Source organism: Tachysurus vachellii, chromosome 10 (assembly GCF_030014155.1).
Source record: "Tachysurus vachellii isolate PV-2020 chromosome 10, HZAU_Pvac_v1, whole genome shotgun sequence".
Lineage (NCBI taxonomy): Eukaryota > Metazoa > Chordata > Actinopteri > Siluriformes > Bagridae > Tachysurus > Tachysurus vachellii.
This window is the reverse complement of record NC_083469.1, coordinates 21,363,531-21,390,707: the sequence shown is the minus strand read 5'-3', so window position 1 is coordinate 21,390,707 and position 27,177 is coordinate 21,363,531. Positions and strand designations below refer to the sequence as shown.

General features: G+C 36.8%; 1 protein-coding gene across 1 annotated transcript in view; it reads right to left on the bottom strand.

Moving 5' to 3' along the window:
* Positions 1-27,177, bottom strand: part of LOC132852817 (ryanodine receptor 3) — a 177,375-nt gene that overhangs the window by 9,314 nt on the left and 140,884 nt on the right. Inside the window, exons 61-90 of the mRNA XM_060880264.1 lie at positions 27,097-27,146; positions 26,942-27,002; positions 25,829-26,067; positions 25,633-25,714; positions 23,922-24,052; positions 23,428-23,751; positions 21,761-22,001; positions 21,407-21,494; positions 21,078-21,170; positions 17,340-17,510; positions 17,186-17,245; positions 16,447-16,581; positions 16,183-16,295; positions 13,089-13,185; positions 11,540-11,649; positions 11,010-11,061; positions 10,850-10,903; positions 10,236-10,335; positions 10,061-10,140; positions 9,732-9,808; positions 9,442-9,515; positions 7,930-8,010; positions 6,367-6,455; positions 6,156-6,284; positions 4,649-4,753; positions 3,955-4,036; positions 2,318-3,630; positions 1,317-1,375; positions 934-1,108; positions 576-662 (exon numbers count right to left, since the gene is read on the bottom strand). Coding sequence (XP_060736247.1) covers positions 576-662; positions 934-1,108; positions 1,317-1,375; positions 2,318-3,630; positions 3,955-4,036; positions 4,649-4,753; positions 6,156-6,284; positions 6,367-6,455; positions 7,930-8,010; positions 9,442-9,515; positions 9,732-9,808; positions 10,061-10,140; positions 10,236-10,335; positions 10,850-10,903; positions 11,010-11,061; positions 11,540-11,649; positions 13,089-13,185; positions 16,183-16,295; positions 16,447-16,581; positions 17,186-17,245; positions 17,340-17,510; positions 21,078-21,170; positions 21,407-21,494; positions 21,761-22,001; positions 23,428-23,751; positions 23,922-24,052; positions 25,633-25,714; positions 25,829-26,067; positions 26,942-27,002; positions 27,097-27,146 — 4,552 coding nt within the window. The remainder of the gene's footprint in view (positions 1-575; positions 663-933; positions 1,109-1,316; positions 1,376-2,317; positions 3,631-3,954; positions 4,037-4,648; positions 4,754-6,155; positions 6,285-6,366; positions 6,456-7,929; positions 8,011-9,441; positions 9,516-9,731; positions 9,809-10,060; positions 10,141-10,235; positions 10,336-10,849; positions 10,904-11,009; positions 11,062-11,539; positions 11,650-13,088; positions 13,186-16,182; positions 16,296-16,446; positions 16,582-17,185; positions 17,246-17,339; positions 17,511-21,077; positions 21,171-21,406; positions 21,495-21,760; positions 22,002-23,427; positions 23,752-23,921; positions 24,053-25,632; positions 25,715-25,828; positions 26,068-26,941; positions 27,003-27,096; positions 27,147-27,177) is intronic.

Below are 27,177 nucleotides of genomic sequence, written 5' to 3'. Positions count from 1 at the left end.
CAGTGTTACTTTTGGAAGCAAGTAAACAGAAAGCTTGTTCATGTTGTGCAAATTCTTTATTTTCACGTGACGTCACGTGACGTCATCAGAATACCCGTGAGGAAGTTCCCTTCATTGTTCTGAGTGTTTTGATATGTCACATGTCCATGTTGTAAAATGTTTGGGGGGGGCTGCGGGACAACCGAAAGGCCAGTCGTTACACCAGTTTAAAAGTTTGTTCAGAGTATCACCCTAAAGGAGCTGGCCGAGTTTGGTGTAGATAGTTCCAAATCTTGCCAAGTTATAAACCTCCAAAGTTTATAATGGGAGTCTAAGGGAAAAAAGGCCACTTTGAGACCCGGTACTGGAAGTACCGGTACTCGGATCGCTTAGAAAAGTTAAGGCAACAAACTTCAGACCAGGGACTACAACATATCCGAATTTTGTGCATGTGGCTCGAAAGCCCTAGGAGGAGTTACTCTTGATAAATTTCTGTCTAAGCTTAAATAGGAAAACAGAATGTTGGCTTCTACAAAGCCAACATAATAATGCAAATATTCGTCACATATGAATATGAAGAAAAGAAAATGAGGAACCTTATAGAAAAGAAGGATGAAGTTGATGGCAAATGCCACAAACAGAGCCAGGAATCGCAGGTTGTAGAAGTTTCGAGCCAGGTAATTCTGTAAAAAAACAATATTTGTGTTAAATTGTAGTCTTTTGAAGAAAATAAGTTTATATATATATATATATACAGTTCATAAAACAGAACCATTTTTACCAAAACACAAAAGGAACTCGCAAGTAATTGTTATTAATACAACATACCTGTACCTAGGTGTCTTTTCCTATGACTTCAATCAAATGATTTGTTACACATTTTTCAGGGTAAGACCACGGTGATCTGGTGTATTAATCATAAAAGGTTAATGAAATAATAATAAAATCGCTTACTAGAATCTTGGTTTGGTAGATTTCCAGACCAGCAAAAAAGCTGGCCATAATGACTTCTGGCTGTTCTTTCTTCCGCCCGCACCTCCTCTTGGACGGCTTCCTTTCTTCCTCTGACGACGGTTCTATGAGCAACTCCTTAGACTTGACTTGGTCATTCTTCTCCCCATCCTCTGTACTATTGAAGCGGACAAACACATAGACTTTACTAAAAAAAAAAAAAAAAAAAAAAAAAAAAATGAAGTATTAAGAGCATTACTAAGTGATAGGATAAACACAATGTCAATGCAATTGGTAGTGTTACCTTATTAGAAAGCCAAACATTTCAATATTTTTTTTTTTTCTTGCATTCACCTGACAAAAATGTAAATTACTTTAAGACTTACTCTGCTTTTTCCGATTCTGCATTTAATTCATTCTCAACTGACTGCTTACTTGCAGCTTCCTGCACACAGAGAGAAAGAAGTAATTTATGTTTTTCTGCTAAATACTGTATGCATACACACTCCCCTCCAAAAGTATTGGAACAGCGATGCTACTTCTTTGCTAGGAGATGATATTTACAATTTCTGATATTTACATCTAGACTTGCTAACAGCTTAGAACGTGGCACTTTTTGTTTGCAGCCACACATTTCTCAAGACATCAAAACACGGTTATATGTGACTGCCAGGTGGTTCTTGTTGTAAAGGTGTGACTTGTAGGACTGATTATTTAAACATAATATTAAATGAATTAATATTAAAATGAATTCTACAGAACTCTACAGAAACATTCTGTCCTCCAACCTGTGTATCCAAGATGGAACTTCAACTAGCAAGAGAAAAATGCCCCAAAACACAATTCCACCACTAAAAGGACTTCATCAGAAAGACTGGCTAAGTCAGTCACCAGACCTTAACCCGGTTGTGCATACATTTCTGAATTAAGAACCCCGTAACGCAAACAATGTCTGAAAGAAGCTGCAGTACAAGCCTGGAAAAGCAACACAAACACACACAACCACCTAAAAATTGGGTGGTCACTCATCAAAGTCACCATGTTTAACACACCTAGATGTAACTATCAGAGAATAATGTGGAAATTGTGAGAACTGTTGTCTCATTTTTTTGACAGAACAAAAAAAAACCTTCAAAAAACATTTAACAAACAAACCTAAAAAACATAAGAATTGCCCTCGCCGTTTCAATTCTTTTGGAAAGGTCTTTATGAATAACGTCATAGAAATGTTTTATTGTGGCCATTAACATGCCACAATTATACACACATTTTTTTTTTTACATAATAAAAAGTAGTAATATTATTACGTATACAAATAAATGTAATATAGCTATATTATTTTGTTATTTAATGCATTCTGGAATTATACAGTACAAGAGTTTTGCACCTGAGCCTTTTTCTGCTGCACTGCAGTAACTAAAGATGGAGAATCGACTCCAACCACTTCAGACACATCTCCCAGACCAGGCTCAGCTCCATGCTTTCCTCCCTCCTTCTTGGGCTGTATACTTAGCAGCTCTGACATGAGATCCATTTCTGTTTTGTCTCCTTGTGCCATCTGATCTACATCAGCAACCAAAGAAGCCTCACTAACCTCCAGTTTTTCAGTCTCCAACACATCACCATGGATACCAAACTGTGTGGGGTCTGGCATGTTGCCAAGGATGTCCGTCACCTTTATATTCTTGGCACCTTCCACCAGGCCACCACCAAACAGAGTTGACCAAAGAATATGGAAAAAGCACCACACCAGGTTGTAGAAGAATCGTAGAAGACCAGTGAAGATCATCCAGAAAAAGGAGAAGAACCCAGAAATCATCTCTCTCAGACTCATTTTTCTGAACTTCTTGTAATGTTTCCTCAGGCTTTTTAGTGTGAGCAGTCTTCCAAGGCTGCAGAGGTTCTTTTTCATTGAGACACATGCCATGGTGAAAGCTGAGGAGGATTCCAATGTATTCTCCTCCTCTTCAACCTCCAGATCCTTGATTACATTATGCATCTCATCCTCATCTTCTTCTCCTCTTTCCACAGTATCAGGCTCTGAGATCAGGGAAGCTAGCTGCATCTCAAAAATGGTATCCTCACAGAAATTGACAAACAACTCCATCTTCTCCGATTCTCCACCTTCGTTGACTACATCAAAAATAAACTGTCTCTTAGATTCCTTAACTTGTGGTTTCTCCCACTGTGTTCTACTAGACTCGCTGATTTCAAAGTAGACCCTTTCTATTCTCTTGGCACCACCCATGATCTCAATACGGCCCAGGAACGCCTCAAAGTAATTAAGGACGCTCTCCGCCAGGTTCAGGAAGGTAGCCAGACGGGAGTCATGAGGCATGTGTTCTGACAGATTTGTAAGCAGTACTGCGACATTAAAACCAATGTCCTTGGCGGGTTCATGGAAGCGTTTTACAAATTCCACATAATTGAACATGTCATTTTCATCTGCCTCTACGCAAGAAAGCAGGAATTCAATTTCAGACTGAGAGTACTGTTTCTGATTTTCCATTGATTTCTGAAACTCTCTTTTGGAAATGACTCCTTTGCCATCAGAGTCATGCTCTTTGAAACTGTCCGATGTGGTGAGGTCCTTAAGCTTGAGGAACATATCAAAAAACTTGAGGATCATCTCTACGTTGTTGGAGGACTCCACCAAGGTGTCAACCATCTGTTTGCCAATGGTACCATTTACAACATTTCCTGGAAATACACATACAATTTAATTTTCATCGTCCAAAACGTTTTCATTTTTAGAGGACTTAAAAAAATAACACTAATGTAATACACTAATAGTGTAATAGTTTAATACAGTAATATTCTAATTCTCATTTGCTATGCTACATTTTTGTTTTGTATATTAATGATATACAGGGAAACGCTGTTATCTTTCTTAGTACCCGAGTTGTTGCTGCTTTATTCTACCGGGTCACACAAGAAGAAATTCACAAGAAATTGATCGACAAAAAAAAAAAATCTACAAATGAAACAATGATTCTTTAATATTATTGGGTTGAATAAGACAACCTTCTAGAAGGGACAGCATCATGACTATCATATCCTTCTGCAGATCCATGAGTTCTTTCAGCAACTTAATCTGGCTGGAGTCCTAAAGGAAAAAGGGAAACATACAGAAAATACTTAGGGATTTTGTTAGAGTGATTAATAATTTTTCCATCCTCCCAAAGCTGCCCTCTAGGCTATAGTGTTATCCATCAACAGCACAGCTAATGTCGTTGTTTTGCATCACAAGCAGATGGTGCTGAAGCAGAAATTAATTCTGGACCGCTACTCTAGTGTGCTCACAGTGGGCTATACATTACAGAAGATGCTTTGATTGGGTAAAACCGACTGGCCTGTTTGTCCTAATGTTCTACCTGTTCCATAAAGGTCTGAAATTCAGAATCTGAAATTGTAATCGAAATTTCATCCTACTGAACCTGAAATCTGTAAATGGTTATTTGTTATCAAAATGGTTTACTTAGTTACAAGGACTAAACATATAACACTATACTAGAGGGACATTGGATTTAGTTTGTGTTGTTGGGTTAGGAGAGACATCTACTGGTGGTTACTAGGTGATTCATGAAGAAAAAACAAAAAACAAAACTAACCTAAAAGTCCTGACAATGTAGGTTTTCCTAACGCTGTTCTGTATACTTTTACAAAAGCCATTGAATTTCATTCAAAATTTGGCATTGCTAGGTTTAAATGAACTTGCCTGTGAGAGCTTCATCTGCATGTTGGCAAAAACATGCAAAAAGCCAACAACTGCATCCCATAACCTGCTGTGGGCCAAACTCTGTTGGTTTCCTATACACGGACCCTGAGATGAAAGGTTATGAGAAGAAGGTGGTTAAAAGTTTTTAACATTAAAATAATATACATCTGTTAACCATTCTTATGGCTCATGTATGGTGTACATTCTCTCTCTCTATCTATATCCATCTCTCTCTCTCTCTCTCATATATATATATATCTGTATCTATCTATATCTCTATTGCTATCTATCTTTATCTATCTCTCATTTTATATATATATATATATATATATATGTATGTGTGTGTGTGTGTGTGTGTATGTAGCCATTTTTTATTTGTAGTCATATGGTGGTCCCTATTTATTAATGGCTGGAACAGACAAAGACTATAGACACAATACCAGGGTTGTAATGTAACGGAGTACAAATACTTCGTTACTGTACTTAAGTAGAAATGTCACGTATCTGTACTTTACTTCGCTATTTAAATTTATGTCAACTTTCACTTTTACTCCACTACATTTCCTAGATAAAATGTCTACTTTTACTCCGTTATGTTTCCACTAAGCATCTTCGTTACTCGTTACTACAAAATAAAATCAGAAGAAATGTGTGCGACTGCAATAAGGGAGGTCTGGCGAATCACTGCTCCTAGATTGCATTACGCTCCGCACGCGCTACAGAGAAGCACAGGGACGCGCAGCGTGCACGCGCAGTCAGAGCTGGAGGCGTTTATCTATAACGTTAATCATCTGAAAGCCGCAAAGACGGCAACCAAAAGCAGTGAAATTTCACTATTCTTATTACCAGAGTTGTAGCACAAACAAAATATTAATGCAAACAATCCATTCAATACTAAATAAAAATAACATTTAATTATTTGGTTTTTGTCTTGTGAATATTTTTTATTACTGACTGCATTGGACACACTGTTTGTAGAGAATGCACACGTACATGAACTGATCTGATTCAAGACTGACATCATTACATCATGCATAAAATTTGTGTCCACTTTTGCCATTTAATACCATAACTTTTGGCTTACTACTGTATGTAGTCATAATATATAATATAAAACTCTTCTTGTTTTAAATTCTCACTGAGGGCTAAAACCCCCTAAAGATGAAATCCTAGAACCGCTCCTGCTCTTATGCCTACTGAAAATCACTGAAATTTTACTTTTTACTTTTACTTCAAATACTTAAGTACATTAAATATCAGAAAATGACTTTTGATACTTAAGTACAGTAAATATCAGATACTTTAAGACTTTTACTTGAGTAATATTCTAGAAGGTATCCTTCACTTCTACCAAAATCTTATTCTAGTATGATACTTTTACTCAAGTATTGTTTTCTAGTACTTTATACAACACTGTACAATACTATACAATATACCGTACTGTACAATAAAGGCAAGTGGAAGCAGCAATAACTGCAGGCCAAGAATAAGTGTAAGGGTATCTCACCTGTATATATTCAGTAAGGGAGTTAAAGATCTGCTTGGCCACATTTAAAGCTTTAGAGAAATTACGTTGACCAGCCTCATCCATTACATCTTTCCCAGAATAATACCAGTAAAAATCGCTGATGGACTCCTGTAAAGATGGTGACAGAATATCACTAACTAAGTCATTAGTATATGTCTATACAGCTATCTGTATGCAAATTCTACTTTACCTGTAATCTAAGAAGATAGTCCACTGTGCTTATTATTATATTAACAGTAGTTGTATTGCCAGTCTGAGTCCTCAGAAAGTTCTGGAAGTCTGAACAAAATTGGTTAGTTATACAAAGCCCAGACAGATACCAAGATGTTGTGCAGGTTAGCAATTAATCAGATAAACTGCATTAAGCAAAACACTGGTGCTAAATTCAATAACCTTAGTTTGACAAGTTTTAGTGAATCCTCTGAGATTTGTTTAGGAATATTCTTTATATACACTCATAGGACATCGCTTATCAAACTGTACAGTATATACACAAATTCATTGGCAAATTGTTTGCTGCTGAATTTAAACAAGAAATCAGGTATTCATGAAATATCCTACTGCCTTTGTGGAAATCAATTGTATGTTTCCTTATATCAGTGGTCCCCAACCTTTTTTTTCGCCGCGGACCGGTCAATGTTTGATCATTTTACCGCGGCCCGCTGGGGGTGGGGGGTGGCGGCTATACAATTAAATTAAAATTAATCATTTTAATTTAATTGTATTTAAACATGCCTTTTTAACTCACTACAGCGCTAAATCAATGAGAACATCTGGGGTAATAGAAGACAATGACACTCGAAGTGTGTTGCTAATGTCCAGTTTATTCCGTTGTTTTGTTTTGGTTGCTGTCACTGAAGAAAACCCCGCTTCACACAGATAGCATGTCGGAAATGGCGATAGGGATTTAAGTGCTGTGGTGACAATCTCAGGGTATTCCGCCATGACTTTAATCCAGAACACCGGCAGAGTGTCTAACTTTCTAACGACGTCCGTTTCGTACTCATTTTTGCTAATTTGTGGGTTAAATTTGAAGCAAAAACAATATACACGTACACCAAGCACTGTTAAACATGAGAAAGTACTGGTGAACAGAGAGAAGAGCGATATACACCTTCTCTCCACCAAAGCTACAACGCCACTGCCGCTTGCAGCCGCTCAGCTCCAGACGTCACCTAAACCCGACCCGATATCACGATATTTTGCGGATGCGCGGTATTGGTGCGGCTTTAGGTGACGTCTCTCAGCTCCCGGTTAACCTCTCGTCCATGGAAAGTCGCACAAACCCGAGAGAAATACACCACAGTAAATAAAATGGAAATAATTTAATGTTCCTTGGGCGGCCCGGTAACATTTGGTCTACGGACCGGTACCGGTCCGTGGCCCGGGGGTTGGGGACCACTGCCTTATATTACGCACATGAATTTAATACGAATTTTTTACTCCAATGAACTAATGCCTTGAAAGAAAGCAAACCAACGTAATTCCATAAATTCAGACAAATTAGACTTTCTTCAATATTGACAAAAGAAGTCTGTGTGTATGGTAGCCAATGGACTGCTGTGGCTGAGCTGTATTACAAGAAGGTGCAGTCATCATGAGCTTTGTCTTTTATTAACGTTTGTCAGTGTGTCACTAAATGCCTGGTAATTTACAGGTGATTGGCGTCAACACATTACAGCATTAAAAAAATGATTAAAAAATAAAATCGATTAATGCAGGTCAGTGTTAGTCATTAAATGTAAAGACATACCGTTGTTGTGACCCTCACAGAGGAGCTGCAGGAACCTAAACAGATCTTTAGTGAACTCATCATTTTGTAGAACTTTGGAACCTTTATTTGACAAGAGAAATTAAAATCTAGTTATTATCTCTTTGGAGTACAGATAGGAGATGGGTTCTTATATCACAGTCAGACAAGACATGACACATTTTTGGGACACAGATCTAGTCTGCAGGCTCCTACACTAACTTCATTCTATAAGTGTAAGCAATGCTTTGTGCCACATCACTTAAACATATATGGATGAAAACGACTCTAAAACTATTTGTTAATATGTTCTATCAGGCAAAGAGGCGAAGCTGAAATGTTTGATGCTTATAACCAGTTAGTGATTATATGGGAATGTTAACATAATGTGCTATAATGTGTAGAATGTGCTGAAATAAAACCAAACCCCAGACAGGATGAGAGGCTTTTGTTATGTAAGAAAAGGTAGAGAAAGAGACCGATAGAGACAGAGGGAGTTCATCATTGGGAAATCTATACATTATCAGTTTGATTTTCTGGGTTAAATGAGATGCATGCATTTTGTCCTGCAGACCAGAGGAATCAGTTACTAAACTCAGAACAAACAGACACAGACAAATAGGTAGGAAGGACAGGGATTAGAGAGAGCAGTGATGCCAAGATGAGGAGAATCTAAACCATGTATTTACCCCGCTCCCTCACGTTGACTGCAACCGATGACATTAAAAAACATGGCAAGAAGGAAAGAAACAAACAAAGAAACAAGCAAAGAGGCAGACATAAGCAAAGGAGAAGACATTAAAATATCAGTTAGAACGAGAGATACTGACAGCCACTGACTGGACACTGACATGTGATTAACAAGATCTGAACAACTTTTTTTCTTTAAGAGAGATATAAGACACATCATTGAGTATATGTCACCATCACTTATGCCTGAACTGAAGTTGACCAAAAATGACAGCAAAGATGTATGTCATGGAATTTTTTTATTCTATGATGAATGCAGTTATTCACTCCAAACTTAAAGTTTGAATGAATACTAAAAAAAAAAAACAATGTGCCACCTAAATCTGCTCTGTCTTGATTAGACAGACTTTGGTAATGACCATGGAAGTAAATCAACTTGTGATTTTGAGGTAATACTGCACCATGTGCCACCAAATCTCATCTTTTTTTTTATTATTATTCCTGAGAAATCAGATCAATCATATTTACTAATTCCCTGCATGTCATATGGTGCAGTATTTAAAGGAATCAAAGAATTTGTTTGTATTATGCTACAACCTTTACAGTTTTTATGCACTGCTTCATAACTATCTTTAACCATATGTGATCCATGATCTTTTCCATGTTAACAGGATAAATAAGTAACAACCCACTATATAAATCCCTCAACCTTAATAAGATCAGAATAAAGTTTTGGTGACAAAAAAAGAAATAAAAGCAGATCAGACTAATTGTGTGTGTGTGTGTGTGTGTGTGTGTGTGTGTGTGTGTGTGTGTAGCACTTACTTGAACCCTCCTCAGTCACCATGCCCAATCCTTCAGCTTTGTTTTGCCTCTCAAACGCATTCAGGTCCAATACACTAAAGACCAGAGACCAAACAGTGCAGAAATAATTAGGATACACATAATTTTCATAATTTAATGTATGGGCTCTTCAGAAAAAAAAAAAAAAGAAACACTAAACAATACAAATGGACAATTATTTTAATATCTATCTATCCAGCTATCTAGTATTGATTGATTTGTATATTGTAATATTTTAGCAAATTATAATGGAAGCCTTATTTGCCCATCACCTGCATGACTGCATGAGTCCTGACAGACTCTTGAAGAAACCAGCATCTCGCTTCTCCTTTAAATAATCCAGCATTTTCTGTGAAAAGAGTTCATAAACTAATCAACCACAATATGGAAAAAGTCTAATTATACTCTAATTTCTGACTTTTAAGTCAGAAATTACATTCATAATAAATAAAAGGCAAGATTATACCTGACATTCATAATAAATAAAAGGCAAGATTACCATTAACAATAATTACATGCCAGTCAAGGTATTACAAAGTGAATCTAGATTATATATTCTTTTGTTGATTTCCTTTAATGTCAAGCAATAAAAATGCGTTACCTGCTGAACTAAAATATTGCCCCCATTAAGAATGGAGATGCCAAGCTTAAGGGTGGAAGTTACCATAGGGCCTAGTCGACCTAAAGGATGAAAGCATTTTAAGATATGTACTGTACATTTTTGCAGGTTGTGTGTGTGTGTGTGTGTGTGTGTGTGTGTGTGTGTGTGTGTATACCTCTGCTGGCACTGATCATCTGCAAAACCATCTCAGCAGCCCCTCGGTCATGTAACCTGGCCTGCTGGTACAACATTTTCTGCTTTTCCATTTCTTTTTCCTATCACACATCAAACACATGCATATATGGGATATATATAAAATTTACAATTTATGTCATATGTCCATTGTTAACATCTATAAATAAAACTGAATGAATTCCCCTAAATTGCTGTTTTGATGACGATGGTAGAAAGCATTGTTTATGTTGGTAGGTGTTTAACTGGATTGAGATCTGGTGACTGTGACAGCATATGATTATTAAAGCATATGATTTACATGATTTTATTACTATATAAATCATTTATGAAGAGCCCATGCCCTACAGATGGTGGCATTATGATCCTGGAAGAGACCACTTACATCAGGGAGCATAAGATAGGACTAAGGTGTTAAGTCTGAATACATTTGTGATAATATGCAGTTGCACATCCCTTTAAAGTGTCAAGTGGACCCAAAGCATGACAGCAAACTTAACCATGGCATAACAGAACCTCTTTTAATGCGTCACAACTTTATGTACTGTATATATTTCTCATTTACATATATCAATAAAAGAAAGCGAATCTGCAAACCTCAAAGGTTTTTTCTTTTCCTTCTTCATCCTCATTCTCATCTTCAGCACAACTCTGAGGGCAGCAGAAACACGTGGGATTTACAGTACATATGGAGACATTGTGCTACCGATAGTGTAACACGTAAAAATGCTAGTGTTTAAAAGCAGCACATTTGTACCTTTGCCATCATGTCTGTGTATGCTATATATAGCAAGTCATCTTCTAGGGAACTGAAATATAAGATGAAAATATAGTTAAATAATAAAAATGCACAATATTCAGAATACATTGCATAACGTTGGTTTGGAAAATGACGTTATTAAAATACGAGAATAGACTTTCAAACATGTTTCGCTGTGTTGATCAAACATACTGCATAATTTACATTTACAGCATTTGGCAGACGCCCTTATCCAGAGCGACGTACATAAGTGCTTAAATCTCTAACATTGAATACATTAATGCTGGCTCACTAAGTTACATACATTACATACATACATCTGAACATTTGTTCAGAGTTACAATGAAAAAGTGTCAAAAGGTGTTTGTTTCTTTTTTTTTTTAAAATATAAGAAAAGAATAAAAAGATAAGGATAATGAGAGTGAGAAAGGATTTACACACCACATATCTCCATAATGTACATTTACAGAAGGAACACATGTGTCACTGTTAAGAAATCACTGTCACTGTAAAAACATACGTCTTACCTCCTTTCAGTCAGAGCGTTATGACTAAAGTGCAGAATAAGCTGATGAAGAGGATCAGGTTGTATTTCATCAATTTCCTCTTCCTCCTCCTCTACTTTCCGCTGCGTCCTCTACACATAAACACATCACTGAGCATTTATGTTACCAGCTACTCACATTACACAGGTACGCAACTCAACAAAAGCTACTTAGAGTCATAATGTAATTATCACTGTGTAGCAGGGTACAGTATATTGAGCTCTTGGGAAATCTTATCAAGAAACCTTATTTGAGACCTGAAATAAAAACTACAGCAGACGTACGACACACGTATTCGGCAGACAGTATTAGCACAATGAACAGTTACAGGGAAGCTTTGTGCAAATGAACACAAATGCAAATGGCATGCATCAAGGCAGTGAATGAATCAAACTCACAAAGGAGACAGTTGGAACCACATACTCACATTCTGCTAACACGTTTCTTTTGGTTTATTATTAAGCATGAAATGAATTTGTCTTTAAACAAGCAATGGCGCTGCAATTATGCTTCAGAAAATTTCCAAAGGCTTCTTGAACTCTTGGGAAATTTTTTTTTTTTTTTTTTTGCTAGAAAAGTTAAATATTTAATTCAAATTACCACCTACTGGATGGATCTACCACACAGACTGGAGAGAGCAGAGACACAACATTATGACAAGCACTGACATCCATATACATGAGATGTCATGCAGGCTTTAGGCAGTTGTGGGCAGAATTTGTGAAAATGCAGAAAATGACAAAAATTCAAACAATTAAAGAAAAAAAAAAAGAACAGTTAAGGTCTTAGCTTGAAGGCCCTTCATTTTGAACTATCTATATATCTGTCTTTCTTTCTGTGTAATCCAAATGCTTTATATAATCTTAGTTCTGGTAGTTGGATACTGTACTTAATCTATCACTTATAATAGGTTATACAATATACTGCTGCATTAAACACACACCGTATGATTATCATGGTGACTCTGGTATGAATTGTGTATTACAAATATAAAGGCAGTATTTGTAATCTTAATTTGAATAACAGAATTATGTAGTATAATACATGGGGACACACCCCAGGTCCACCAAGCTGCCACTGCTGGGCCCCTGAGCAAGGCCCTTAACCCTCAGTTGCTCAGTTGTAAGTCACTCTGGATAAGGGTGTCTGCTAAATGCCGTAAATGTAAAATGTAAATGTAAATGTAGTATAGTATGATTGAAATTCATTTTACTCATTGGGTCGGATAAAACATTTGATGTTAGAAGAATTCTATAATCCAGAAATACTTTAGTGTAAAAGACAGATTAACTAAAGATATATAGTTATGTAAATACCATTGTTAATATTTCCGCAAATTTAGTTGCAATAGGTATTATTTGTGCTTTGCATATCATTGAATAAAGTCCTTATGTTGTCCTTTTCAGATAAAGCATCCCAAGTGACCACAGCTCTGTTGAAAACTGTGCTTGTAGTGCACATGGCTTTGTGCCAGCTGAGGTCTGCCCACAGAACAAAGAATTACCAATTAATTCTCCTAAAAGGTACTTACTGCCAAATCCTGCACTAGATTCTCCTCAAATGAGTACGTCTCTGTCTCTATCCATATTCTCTGGTAGCCCGTGAGGAACAGGTTAATAGAGCGATGCCTGAGGTGGGAGGATTAAAGATTAAGCAGGGTTACTAGGATTATTACGGTTACCTGGGTTACTAGCGGGAGGGAGACAGGAAGTTATGGCTGGCAAACAAAAAGTGCTAGGGAGGAAAAAGGTTAGTGATATATACAGGAAGCCTTACTGGTCACACTGTTTACATGAGAAAGAATTTAATGACAGTATTTCCATTTCATGAGGCCTTTCTTATATCGAAAACACTGTACATTCATCCACAAAAATGTTAACCAACATATTACTACAATTTATCTATTATATCAAGAATAAACTGACGGTCGATATATTGTGTTTATACACTGGGGAAAAAAATGTGTGCAGTAATTGCATGATTAACATGAATATCATGAGTAGGTACTAATGGCGATCTCTGCCTACTCCTCAGTTGCATATTAGCTTTATTTTTCAATGGAACTTGTGTTTAGGCTACATTATATTGTATATTGACATTATATTGTATATTGACAGCAAAGCAAAAAAAAAAAAGTTCATGTTTTGTCAGTTCACGTTTTTTTATTCTTTAATTATTTGCAGGAGAACACCAGCATTTATACTACTATAAGTCTCAGAGGTAAAAATCACACCGCTGATGGCATAAAGGTCAGAAAATCGAGCTTTATTCCTTAACACAAATCAACAGTTTCGCAGCTAGCGGAGTTATCTGAAGTATTATCACATAACCAGTTGACCAGTGAAACTCCCTACTAAAGATCAGTTGCAATCCAAACCATGTCTAGGAGACAAGCTAATTCAGTGAGCAACCAATAAACATTCCCAGAGCACTACATTACCGTTAGCACGGAGAGCAGACTGTCATAATCTGCTCTCTCATGCATTTTTCCCAGCCAAATGTGTCGGTAGGCAATCAGGAAATAATTATTAATTTTGTGCCTAAAGAGAAGGGCAATGTTGTCAGTATAGGAGAAGAGCAAATGGGACAAAGGAAGAAAACACATATAAAACAATCATGAATCACTTTGGGACTCATGATCAATAGTAATAGTATGTTTACAGCATAACTTATGTGTGTGAAGATTCACGGTCATCCAGGTGTGGTTGTCTGGAAGCTGAGTCACGTCAACTGGACCTCTTTCTAGTTAGATAGAAATGTTTCAGTACACATCCAAGCAGCTTCTTCAGTCTGAGGGAAGCTGGAAGAATTCCACAAATCAGTATCATCTAGGGTCAAGATTCCTCCCATCTCTGGATAACCTCGTTAGGGGAACAAGGAGCAGGTCAGAGTTGGAGAGGGGCTTTAGGGTGGGGTCCTTAGGTGTGGCTTTCCTGATAGGTCTTGATGGAAATACCTTGTCATCACTTACATGTTGATTATTTAAGAAGGTGATCAGATCTATCATTCTATGTAGCTCTGTCTTTGCTCTACTGTATGTAGCACAATGGTCCTGGAGAAACGCTGTCTGATTTCTCCATGTACTGCTATATATGGTTGAAATGGCAATAAAGTTTCTTGACATGAATTGACTTGAGATTACTGGAGAAACTTTAAAGGAGTTTTGGAAAACACAATGTACCATGTTCACTTTAAACCTACCAACAGACTAAGACAGAGAATCATCCAACCCAAAGATCAGACACCAAAACATGTGTCAAGAAGAGCAATATAATTTACATGGTCCAGTGCAGTAAAGAGTGTTAAGAGCTCTGCATTGGAGAGACAAAACAATCACTATACAAGAGGATGTACCAGCACAGAAGAAGCAACTCCTTAAGACCAGAATCAGGACATAGGACACACATTTGGGAACAATAAGGTAAACATCATGGACAGAGAAGACAGATGGTTTGAGAGAGGCGTGAAGGAGGCCATCAATGTCCAGGTGGAAAATCCTTCTCTCAACAGAGGTGGAGGTCTTAGACACAACCTGTCTCCCATTTTTCATGCTGCTCATTTATCCATCCCCAAGATCAAAACTTCTTCACTGCTTCGCCAGGAAAGCCACACTCTCACCTGTTCCCTTAACAAGGCTATCCAGTGAGGGGAGGATCCTTTTGGAAACAAATTTGTGGAATTCCCTCTGACTGAAGTCAGAGGAATAGTGAAAGAAGAACGAGAAAGAAGTCCAGTTGACATGACACGACTTCCAGACAGCATGCTGAATACATAAATAAAGCAAATAAACAAACTTGATTCTAAACTGAATAAGCACTGTTTTAGCACTGGATAAGACTCAATGGTCAAAAGTGAAATGGATGAGTTTTTTTTTTTAAAATAGAGAACAGCTAAATACATCAGCAATAAAAAAAAAATTAAATAAATAAATAAAAATGAATGGCAGGACTAATTAGGTAAGATTTCAATGCTTCCACTTGCCTATCAGTTCTGCAGATGCTACTGTTGTATTGAGTTACACAGTAACAGAGCATGAAATTACAAGCTGCAATTAAAAGCTTGAAGGAGAACAGCAGGACAGAAATGAAAAAAAAATAATGAAAGGAAAGGAAAACAAAAAGTGTGGTATATTATCCAACAGGTATTGGATTCATCTTCATACAGGAGTTAAACTGGGTTCTACTTCCTTTCATTGTAGGTCATCAAAGTTTAGAGCATGTGGCTATACTCCTGTTTCATCAAGGGTAGCCGATAAAAGGTCTATTAGGTTAGAAATGTTATAGCATTAATTACATGTAAGAATAGGACATTGATTGCTATTGAACGTGCCACCTAATGATAAATATCCTCAGGGATGTCATGTCAAACCTGCTAAGCTAACTAGTTAGCAGGTTATGTTAGTGCAGTGATGTGGTTATGTAGCTGACTAGCTTAACCAATGCTGGTACACTGCAATGTTGTGTTATTAAAACCTGTATTTTTATGCCAAGCATTACTTCAACACAATAAAGCTATGGGGAATGTCAAATAGTTCAGTTTGTAATTGGCTGATCAGCTTTAGCTTAATGTTCTTGTTGGCCTGTGGTATGGAATGTCAGTATCAGGATGTGGAACATGTGGCATACCTAGGTAGGTTGTATAACGGTGCCATACGGAAACAAGCCACTACCGCACGCTTACGCTGTTTGGACAGTAGTTTTTGCCACACACACTTCTTGGACCTTAATGGCTGCTCCACCTACAATCGTGTTAGGGTGGCAAGAAAGGATAAAAATAAAAATAAAAAAAAAAATAGCAAGATATCATTTAATACCAAACTTTATATCAAGCTCATACCAAATGCTGCTAGTAGAATCTCATAAAAAATGTGTAGAGACAAAAAAAAAGACCTGTTCAAGGTGAAACACTGCAGCTGAGATGGTCTGAATGCGATCGATTGTGCGCTCTGGATCAGGTGGGCCCTCATTCTTAACTATCACATCTTTATACAGATGGAGCTGCCACCTTACAGCAGGGTCCTCTGACTACAAGACAGCACAAGGTCATTTATACAGTTATTATTCTATTAAACCAAGATGTATATCAGAAATTCAAGTGCTTCATGCTGTAAATATTAAATATATCAACATAAAACATAGTAGTGTGTACACACACACACACACATATACAGTATATATATATATATATATATATATATATATATATATATATATGTGTGTGTATGTATGTATGTATGTATGTATGTATATATATATATATATGTGTGTGTGTGTGTGTGTATATATACGTATGTAATATATATATATATGTATGTAATATATATATACGTATGTAATATATATATATATACACGTATGTAAATAATGCACACACACACACACGTTTTATTTTTTACCTGGTAGAAAACAAAGCTCAGCATGATCAAAGTTTTTAGGCATATAAAAAAATAACATTTGGATAAAATTAAAAAGAATAATAATAATAAAAAAAAAAAAGACTTTCCAATGAAGGTTTAAGAACATTTGGTTTATGACACTTAGGATATACTTAGCACTGAGATAAGAGTTAGAGTTTATTTTAAATGAGACCATAAGGATATAAGGATAAGGATAAGGGTTCATGGCCCACCCTCTCTTGCAGGTGCATGTTCCTCCTCAAATGCTCCTTCACCTCTTCATCTGTATCTTTCTAATAGAAGCAGAATGGAAGCAGCATATTAGTGCTTCTATAGCCTACAGATGACTGCAGTTTTGGATGATCCTTATGAGCTATACAGCCTTACCAGGCCATAGCGAGTCTTAGCCAACGAGATGAGCTCCTGGTCTCCAGGTGTGCACATGTTCAGGCCAATGGGTAGCATTTTTTTCAGAGCTGCCACGATCAAAGAGGTCTGGATAGAGTAACCCTCTCCACGTCTCTTCTTGTGTTTTCTCTCCTGATCCTGACCTCCTGCCTGTGCAGAGAAACCAATCAACTTACACACTCTTGCTAAGGCAGGACTCTCACACACATTGTAATTAAAAACAATCTAAAACAGAAAACATTCTGAGGACAAATATACTTCACCGAGTTGGCCAAAGAAGTAAATCTTTCTATTTCACAAGGTTAGGGCGACTAACTAAATCACTATTGAGAAAGAAAACCCCCAGAAGTATAATGAACAGGGTTGAAGACAAAGGCAGAATGGTTTATTATTAACCACAAGCAATACCTGATCCTTAGTTTTGTATTTAGGGAAATATAACAACTAATACATGGTGTATACTGTTGTCCTGTATGATATATGCATACAATTGAACATGTAGAGCATATAAAATTGCTGGGTAGACTCATTTCTTATTTTTTTTGTGATGCTTTTGTATTAGTGTAATAAAGAACAAACAGATAGGCAACTGTAGTTCATGTGACTTTGAGTCTCAATGAAGGACAAGATAAGCTTGTCAGCGAGAAGAATCCATGGATGATTTTCTTATCCGTCTGTCTACCGCGGCACATAAGAGTTATGAACAAATGATATACGGGGACGAATTAATCTTGAAGTGAATAAAGGAGAATTAATTTCTGTCAGAATACATATGATGTTGCTGATACTGGTCATTTATTCATAAGGTGAGACACAAGGGAATAATTTCCACTGATATATATAGTGATTTTATATATATATATATATATAGTGTATATATAGTTAAGTTCAGTGAAGAACTGTAATTATGTTCATTCTGATTTCAGGTCTGTTGATTGTTTTCTAAAAATGTAAAGAACAATAATGTGTTTTATTGTGTTTATTTATAACTCTCTAACTGTTTCCAGAAAGACATAAAAAGACATAAAAATTAGTTTATTCTTGAAAGACTGCTCAAGGGTCAGTCATTTCAAAATCCAACGCATATAACACATAATGCTCCAAAAGAACGATAACAAAGCACCAAGAACAAGAGAAGCAAGGGGACAGACACCATGCTACAGTATAACACATCATCCACAAGACATAGACAATTCAGGTTCACAGATAATGATCCACGACGAGACACAGGACAACAAAACACGCTTGTGTGATCATGTTCTACGCAAGAATATAAATAATTGTAATGTCATTCCTTTGTTGTGATTGCCATGACGTTTTTCTTATTTCTGTTTAGTTAAATTAAGTTAAACTATATATCCAGATGTTTGTGGACAACTGACCATCACACCTACAGTATATGTGGTTGGAAGTGCACAATTATATTGGATGTCTTTGTTAGCTATAGCATTACAATTTTGTTTCACTGAAAGTAACAGCCTTAGCTCAAATCTGTGTTAGAACGACAATGCTAATGTGCACAAAGTGCAGATTCGTCAAGTTTGGAGTGGAAGAACTTGAGCACACGTCTGAAAACCACTGGAGTGAACTTGAATGCCAATCATACCAAACGTTAGTGCCTGATATCACTATTACTCTTATAGGTAATGAATGAGCACATTTCCACACAACCACACTCCAAAATCTAGTGGAAAGCATTTCCAGAAGAGAGGTCAGTTACTATAACAGCAAAAAGCATTTACTGTATGAATGTCCTGGTCAGGAGTCCACAAAATGTTGCTTCTATACACTAGGTAAATTTGACTACATTACTTATTTTGAAAAATGCTTCATTTATTGCTTGATTGCAAAAAAAAAAAAAAAAAAAAAAGATGTTATCTGACTTAGTCTAAAAAATTGGCCTAAATCAATACAGCCACATATAAGCAATGTATTGTTTATATAAAAATTCTGTCTTATATGTTTAGGCAACTGCATATAATGGCTTCGGTCAGCTCACAGCTTAACCCTTAACCATACTGGTGATGAGTAGTGAAGATCCACAGTTAAAATCACAAGACTAGAGGAATTAATCTCAGTAGTTGTACTGTATGTGTATAGGTTTCAGATTAAAAGAAGCAAAGGTTAACAAAAGGTTTACAAAACATGGTGCTATTTTATTAAATTGCAATTTAGCTCTGATGTCTCACAAGATGCCTGTTCATATGGGTAGACAACAATAAAGACAAACACGTTAAAGGTGATTAGTGATACAGGGCTGAAAATGGATGCAGTTAGCAAACCTATCCTGCCCCCACGCTCAGACACAAAGAACAAAGTCTTACATGCAACCTCACTGTACCTTTGGCAGAAACAACTGGGTGAGTCAGAGAGAGAGAGACAGAGGGGGGGGGGGGGGGGGGAGACAGAGCGAGAGAGGGAGAGAGGGGGGGGAGAGGGATAGAGGGAGAGAGAGAGGGGGGGAGAGAGAGGGAGAGAGGGAGAGAGAGGGAGAGAGAGAGAGAGAGAGAGAGAGAGAGAGAGAGAGAGAGGCAGACAGACAGAGAGAGAGAGAGAGAGAGAGAGAGAGGCAGACAGACAGAGAGAGAGAGAGAGAGAGAGAGAGAGAGAGAGAGAGAGAGAGAGAGACATGAGAATAAGGAGTATGAAGGAAGGAGGATTAAAAAAAAAAAAAAAAAAAAAGCACAGTTAGTGAAAACATCTATTTTTTCCCAGGAAAGAGTATGCACAATGTGATCTGATTGACTTCCTTTGATTTTTAATTTAAAAAGACTCCAACAGTCAAGTTTATTATTAGAAAACTCATCACTAGATTAAATCCTCAGCAGGCTGAATTAAAACATAATGATCCTTTAAATGAACTCTAGAAATAGAAGTAATTTCATTATTGCACTGTATGCCAATAAGTGCGTGTGAGAGTTAGAGGACAGGTACAACAATACCAACAATAAGGTATTATTATTGTTACTAATATTTTTGAAAATAATAATAATAATATAAATAATAATAGTAATAATAAATAGTAATTGGCTTACAATTATTTATATAGTTATTATTATTATTATTATTATTATTATTATTATAATAATAATAATAATAATAATAATAATAATAATAATAATAATAATAATAATAATAATAATAATAATATTTTTGGCCTTGTTTAACATTAAACAGGTAAAAAAAAAAGTTGACAATATTTCTACTGAATATACACAGCATGTGAAGGTTATGATGCTTAAACTTTAAAAGGCATCTTGTTTTTATCTGCAATGTTTGGGTTGTTTGGGGAAAAACTGTAAAATACTGTAATGTTAAAATAGCAAGCTGGAGATGGAGCTCTTAATGTCAGTGTTAGTGAAAGCATTATGAAACGTTATTTACTAAGTGGAATTAAGAGTAAAACGTGTAAAAAAAAATGATGAACACTATTATAATCATGATCCATGAATAAAACATCATTTGCCTCAGTCGGCATCAGCATTTCTCATTATTTCTTTATTATTCCTACAGCAATCAGTTACAAGTATGCAAATAGCTATAATGTTTTAAATTCAATCTTAAAATGCCGAGAAAAATAAAAAACATTTTATATCTTCATTATAATACGATAAGATGCTGTTACACTAGTTTCATTACTTTCAACATTTCCAGACATGAAATAAAGTTTGATTTGTTTTTCTGTAAAGAAATTTGCAAACTGGTCATTATTCCTACCTTTGATATCTTTGTCTTGCTGTCCCCAGTGAGGAAGGAGAGATTATTGATCTCATTCTGCACAACAAAATTCTGTTCCTCTCGCTTAAAATTCTGCATGACAACATAAAATAACACTGAGGTGAATTTGACAGAAGATATAAAAAAACCTGCTTAAAAAAAAGTTCAATTCGTTTTTGTTAAATTTGTTTTTCTTTTCTGGGAGTATAAAGGTTTGTAGGTATGAGCTAAGAATTGTAGGAGTTCTAAAGTGCTTCACCGGAGGTTCTTTAATTTGCTCTACAATTTTTGCTGTCATGACGAGGAAAGCAGAATTCAGAAAAGCTTACGTGTGACTTGCACCAAAGGATGAAAATTTCTGCTACCATCCTGAAAAGTTCGTTGGAGTCAGCATCAGGTTCTTTCTGCCATCGTGACCTGGAGTGGAGTCATAATAAACCCAGGAGAATATCACATCTGCTACTAAACCTTCTGCTTCTTCCGTCCATACAGTACCTTTGAGCACTTTTCGACATAAAATCATCAATATTGCACTGTTCCATATTTACATTCCTATGGTTTATGAATTAAATTTATGAATTATAACTTAAGAGCAAACCTAAACATGACCTTTTGTAGATAAATGAGCTTCTCAGCTAATTTAAGACCATAATGTTAATGCTAATATGACCGTATTACAGTACCTGTTGTTGTCCACATAGCGAATGAGCATTGGATAGAAGGCGTACAGATCCCGGCACAGCACTGCAAACTCATCCAGGATCAGTAGCTCTGCTTCTTGGGTATCGCCTTTGTTGTCAGCTTTGAGAAGCTCCTCCTCTGCCACTACCTTCACTGTTTTCTTCTTTAATTTCTCCAGTGTTGGCAGGAAGTGCGTCTTTAAAAGATCTGCCCTCGCTTTGCTGATGATGGGCTGAGCGTACACTGTAAGATGGTTCGGATATCGATCATAAGAATGAAAACACCAGTGTTGTTTTGCTTGAATGAATTTAAACAAACTACATTATTATTTGATGCAACTAAACACTTTTGTGTTGTAATAACAAACACAGCCATTTGTCTGGTGAATTTTCATAATTAAACCTATAAACTATAGACTTCGATAAACTATAAACAAATGCGATCCAAGATATTCTGGCTAGTCCTAGCCGACAGGGCTTTACTGCCAAACCTCAAATTTTATGTCACATACACATACAGAGTACGACATGCAGTGAAATGCTTTAAGTTTTCGCATAACCGATGTTATTATGAGCCTGGGGTCAGAGGGCAGGGTCAGTCATAGTGCGGTGCCCCTGGAGCAGGTGAGGTTAAGGGCCCTGCTCAAGGACCCAACATTGATGTCTCAGCAACTTTTGGGCTTGAAACCCAGACTGATCAGTAACCCGAAGCCTTAACCACTGAACCATCACATCCCTTTGATTCTGCTATCATAGCAGAAGTTAATCTAATCTGCTGGTTTCATATCTGCTTTAGTCTTGAAGTAGCTGGTGTTTAGCTTGCTAATTATTGTCTAGCATGAACTAGTAGTCTATCCCATTCTTTATCTCTGTCTTTGGTCCAGTTTTTATTTTTATTTTAGTTCTATTAAAAACACAATAAAAGAACAAAATCTATTAAAAATAGCTTAGAAGAATATGAAAATATTAGATAGAATTTATTTACTCTTATGACTGAAAGTCTTTGAATTTATTATAATTTATTATTTATTAAACCATCAACGTAAAAACTAGTGAAAAAGAAACAGAAAATAAAACACACACTTAACTATATAATAATGGATTTGCTGAAAAACAAACCTTTCTACCCAAAATATCTACATTTGGTCTCTCTGGGTGGTGTTATCACCTGTATTTATGCTTAAGGAGATACAAAAACATACTGTATAATGCCATAATTTGTATTTGTGTGTGTGCTAAAATTCCTTGTCTCCTAATCTGCTAATTGCTACGCTCAACCTTACAAGCCATGTCAACAAAGCTTTTTGTTTATTTGGGTTATTCTATTCTTGTACTCCTTTGCACACCATACAGACTGTATACTGGTTTTTATTGATCTGTTTTGTATTTTATTACATTATGTGTTTGCACAAGGCTGCACCCATGCACTTTATGTCAACAGGTAATTTGTTTTTTACTCTTTAGCCCTAAGTCTTGTGTTGTCTTATGTAACTCTGTGTCTTTACTGTATGTAGCACCTGGGTACTGGAGGAACATCAGCTAGATATGGTTGAAATGACAATAAAAGCCTCTTGACCTTGACCTCTAAAATACTTTTTTCTACTATTTGGCACTTTTCTAACTATAAATACAGTCCAAGTCTGCTTAATATTATTAGACTTCCTTTATACCTGCAATCCTCTTCATCCAGGAGGCCTCATCAATGCCCAGATTGCTATTCAAGATCTTGAGGATGTTGCCCAGGATGATGCTCAGGTGCTCAGAGGTGACCGTGGTGCTACATGCAGTTGTTGTGCCCTTGGCCTGGTTCTCTGTGCCTCTCTCCCACCAGTAGGATAAGTAGTTACACAGCATGGGCAGCACTACCTCAATGACATGAGGCATTTCAGTGTAGCGAGCTCCTGACTCAGACATGTCATTGATGTCTTTCATCAGGCAGTCGAGATGCGGCACTTCTGGGCACATCTGTTCTACTGTGTCGGGCATGCCTAAAACTGAGGAGAGAGTAGAACGAGTGGGTTTAAAGTACTTTCAGGCAAAAGAAATAATGCATGAGCTTAGAATTCTAAACAGAATTAAGAGTACTGAACAAATAAAACCCTTCATCTTGTATTCAGCAGCTAATCAAGAGGTATACTGTAATGCTTAAAAAAGTAACACTTACTGGCACGTTCCCGTGCTGTTTTTGTGTTGAAGACAGAGAAAGGGTTGTGTGTGTTGAGGTGAGGCTCCAAAAATGCCACAGGCATCGCTCCTGCCAGGGTGGCCAAACACTCACCAAGAGCTGGAAGCTGTCTATAGTAAAACCAATCACACAGAGAGTCTTTATATCTTGTAAGTACATTACCGGTACCAGTACTGACTGTGCTTACATGATTACAATACTACTATTAAGATATACTTTATAATAATAAACTAATATGCTAATAATAATAATAATAATAATAATAATAATAATAATATACTACTAATATGATGTAACACAAATAAACATATGCATCACATCACCTTCCTTTCTTACTTTTTAAATTAAATTTAGTTGTTTAAACCCACAGTCCTGAATGACTTGATGGGTTTGTAATTTTACTGCTAAAGGTTCTATACTGTATGTAACGGTGTATGTGACAAATAAAATCCTGAATCTTTAATCCTGAATTAAATAAAATTCCCAAATGACAAGGTTGAACTGAATAAAATGTAAACAATGAAACAGTTCAATGTTCCATATAAAGCTTTTTATATATCGTCGCTGTCGGGCGGAAACCTCGTATGTCCAAATTTGGTCAATGTCATATTTTTTCACATATCGATGCTATTGGTCAGTGCCCACATGGGTCTGTTATTTTTACAAGTTATTAACCAATCTAAAGTTTTGAAAATAGCTTGAGCACAAATCTCATAACTCCATTGGACACTTCATCTGTCCACCTCTTCCTCACTCCGAGGGAGAGCTTCGCGGCATATTTCTCCTCAAGAAGAGTCGCAACGAATCAACACGTCTTCTGAGGTAAATGTCTTCAAAACACTGGGCTCAAAGAAAAAAAAATCTTGACCCCCGCTAGTTCTGGTGCTCGTCTGAGGACAGGAATTTAGCGCGAGACAATCCACTGCAACGCGGATTAAACCCTGTGCACTGCAGATAAGGTACGGCGTTTTTTTAATTTCCTGAAAAATAACGGTTTTGGAGATATGAGGATTCCGCCCGACAGTGACGATATATATATATTTATATTTATATATATATATATAAATGCCTTCGAATTTTTGCTGATTCTAATTCTCAAAACTAAACAAAACTACAAACAAGTCGCTTTGAAAGTTTAACCATTCATTTCTCCCACATGTTTCGTCTAACCCTTCGTTCGTGCTGTCAAAGTCTGCTTGTGTTCAGTTGTAGTCCATGACCACCAACACAGCCACTTAAAATGTATGTATGTATGTAATTAGTCTTAAAAAGAAACTAAATTATCAGTAATTACTGGGACTATTCCCTGCCTGGACACTAGGGGGACATACAGGCAGTTTTTGTGCGTCTTGTACCATGTGCCTTTGCTTTTGTTTTGTGTTCACGTGTGTTAACCCGCTCTATCCTGAATCCGTTCCCACCTCTGCACACCTGTTACATGTGTTTCTATGATTTCTTCGCCTATTTAATCCTGTTGTCTTGTGCCTGTTGTTTGCCGAGTCCTTGTCTCTTGTTCCTTGTTTTTGGCTTGCTGTCTTTGGTTTGTTGTTGTTTTGTGTTTCAACGTTTCTAGTGTTGGTAGCCTTTATTGTTTTCCCTTATTAAACCCCTTTTTATGTTACCCCTTTCACTTGGGTCTGTATTTTACCTGTTAAGACACGCACACATATAATATGTAAAATCTCCATACCTTTCAACATAGATGTTCTTCCCAGTCCCCAAAGAGTAGAGACTGCTCAGGATCCGATAGCATGAGACCTGGACATCGTCCACTAAAAAGGAAGAAAGATGTGATTAATTTTTAAAATTAAATTTACACAGATATAGCAACAGAAATACACACACACACACACACATTTTATAGACTTTTACAGAGCTTTACTCACATAAAAGGTCAGCTCCAAACTGATGCTCAGTGATGTGCTCAAACAAGGCAGTAAGGATGGGCAACAGGGCAACTGTGGTGTAGTTGATGTTCTGTGACACACCCTTCATCTGGCTGCGTGAGTGTGTGAACTTCCCTAGCTTCAAGTTCTCTAGCGTTTTCTCCAGGTCATCTGCTGCATTCTCAAAGAATGTCCTCAAGGCAGCTTTCACCAACTCAGAACCAGACTTCATCACCGTTCTGGAGGAACGTTTCATGTTTATGTCATAAGCACAAATATAATAAGCAATAAGATATAGTGCTATAGTGATATTATGTAAACTTGGCATTTCTATAAAATTGTTGCTCTTAACCTAGTGAAGCACAGTGCAACTAAATTTTCTTTTATGAATTATTATTAAGATTCTACTATCAGGTGGATTATTAATGGATCATTAGCATAGCTTGTGTTACTGCATATGATGTGCATTCAGGCATAGAAATTATCATTTGTAATGTTGCTCCCATGTAAAACAGTTCGGCACAAGCCCAGACGTTTTTAGGGTCATGATTGAGGACAATGTCCCGTCCAGAGACAAGCTGTTTGGTGTTGAGGTTTTGTTCAAACGGACCATCAAAAATACCCTCTCTAATAAATATGGTTTTTTTTTCATTGGTTGTTGCGTTAAATCTTACCCAGATACAATAGTGCTATTCTCTGATTGGCTATTGTGTAGCCTCTTTTTTTGATTGGCTGTTAAGTGTCAGGCTCGACTAAGAACTCCAGGAGATACGCGCTTGATTCCTGCCCGGTTCCATAGAGACAGCGGTGCGGACAGATACATTTTGGGCGCTGCGGCATATTAAATATATGATAAATAGTCTAAAAGTTTTTCTGCGTGAGAAATACGATGTGTGGCGAGAGAATGTGAGAAAAGACCGAAATGCGTGACAGTCACTCTCAATGCGTGACACTTGACAGCCCTGGCTGCATATCAAATACATCAACCTTTTTCTTGCATGGTCTATGCAGCTGTCACAGATTGATTAATGATGGATGCAAAGTCAAATATCTAAAGTGTAACACATGCATTTTACACATGCATCATTTCAGGGTATGTTCTATATACAGTACCTAGTGTCAAGTGTGTGGGCCAGGATATGAAGACAGCTAACCATAGTGGCGGAATCACTTCCTGAAAACAAAAAAAATTACAATCAAAATATCAGTGAGGATTCAAATGAAAGCAAGTATCTCAACATGCAGGTGACAGAGCGAGTAACTCTTACCAAACAGAGAGATCCTGTGTCTAACAAGAGCTGCCAGCTTACAGAAAAGACTGAAGAATTCAGTGAGTGATGTGTGAAAAA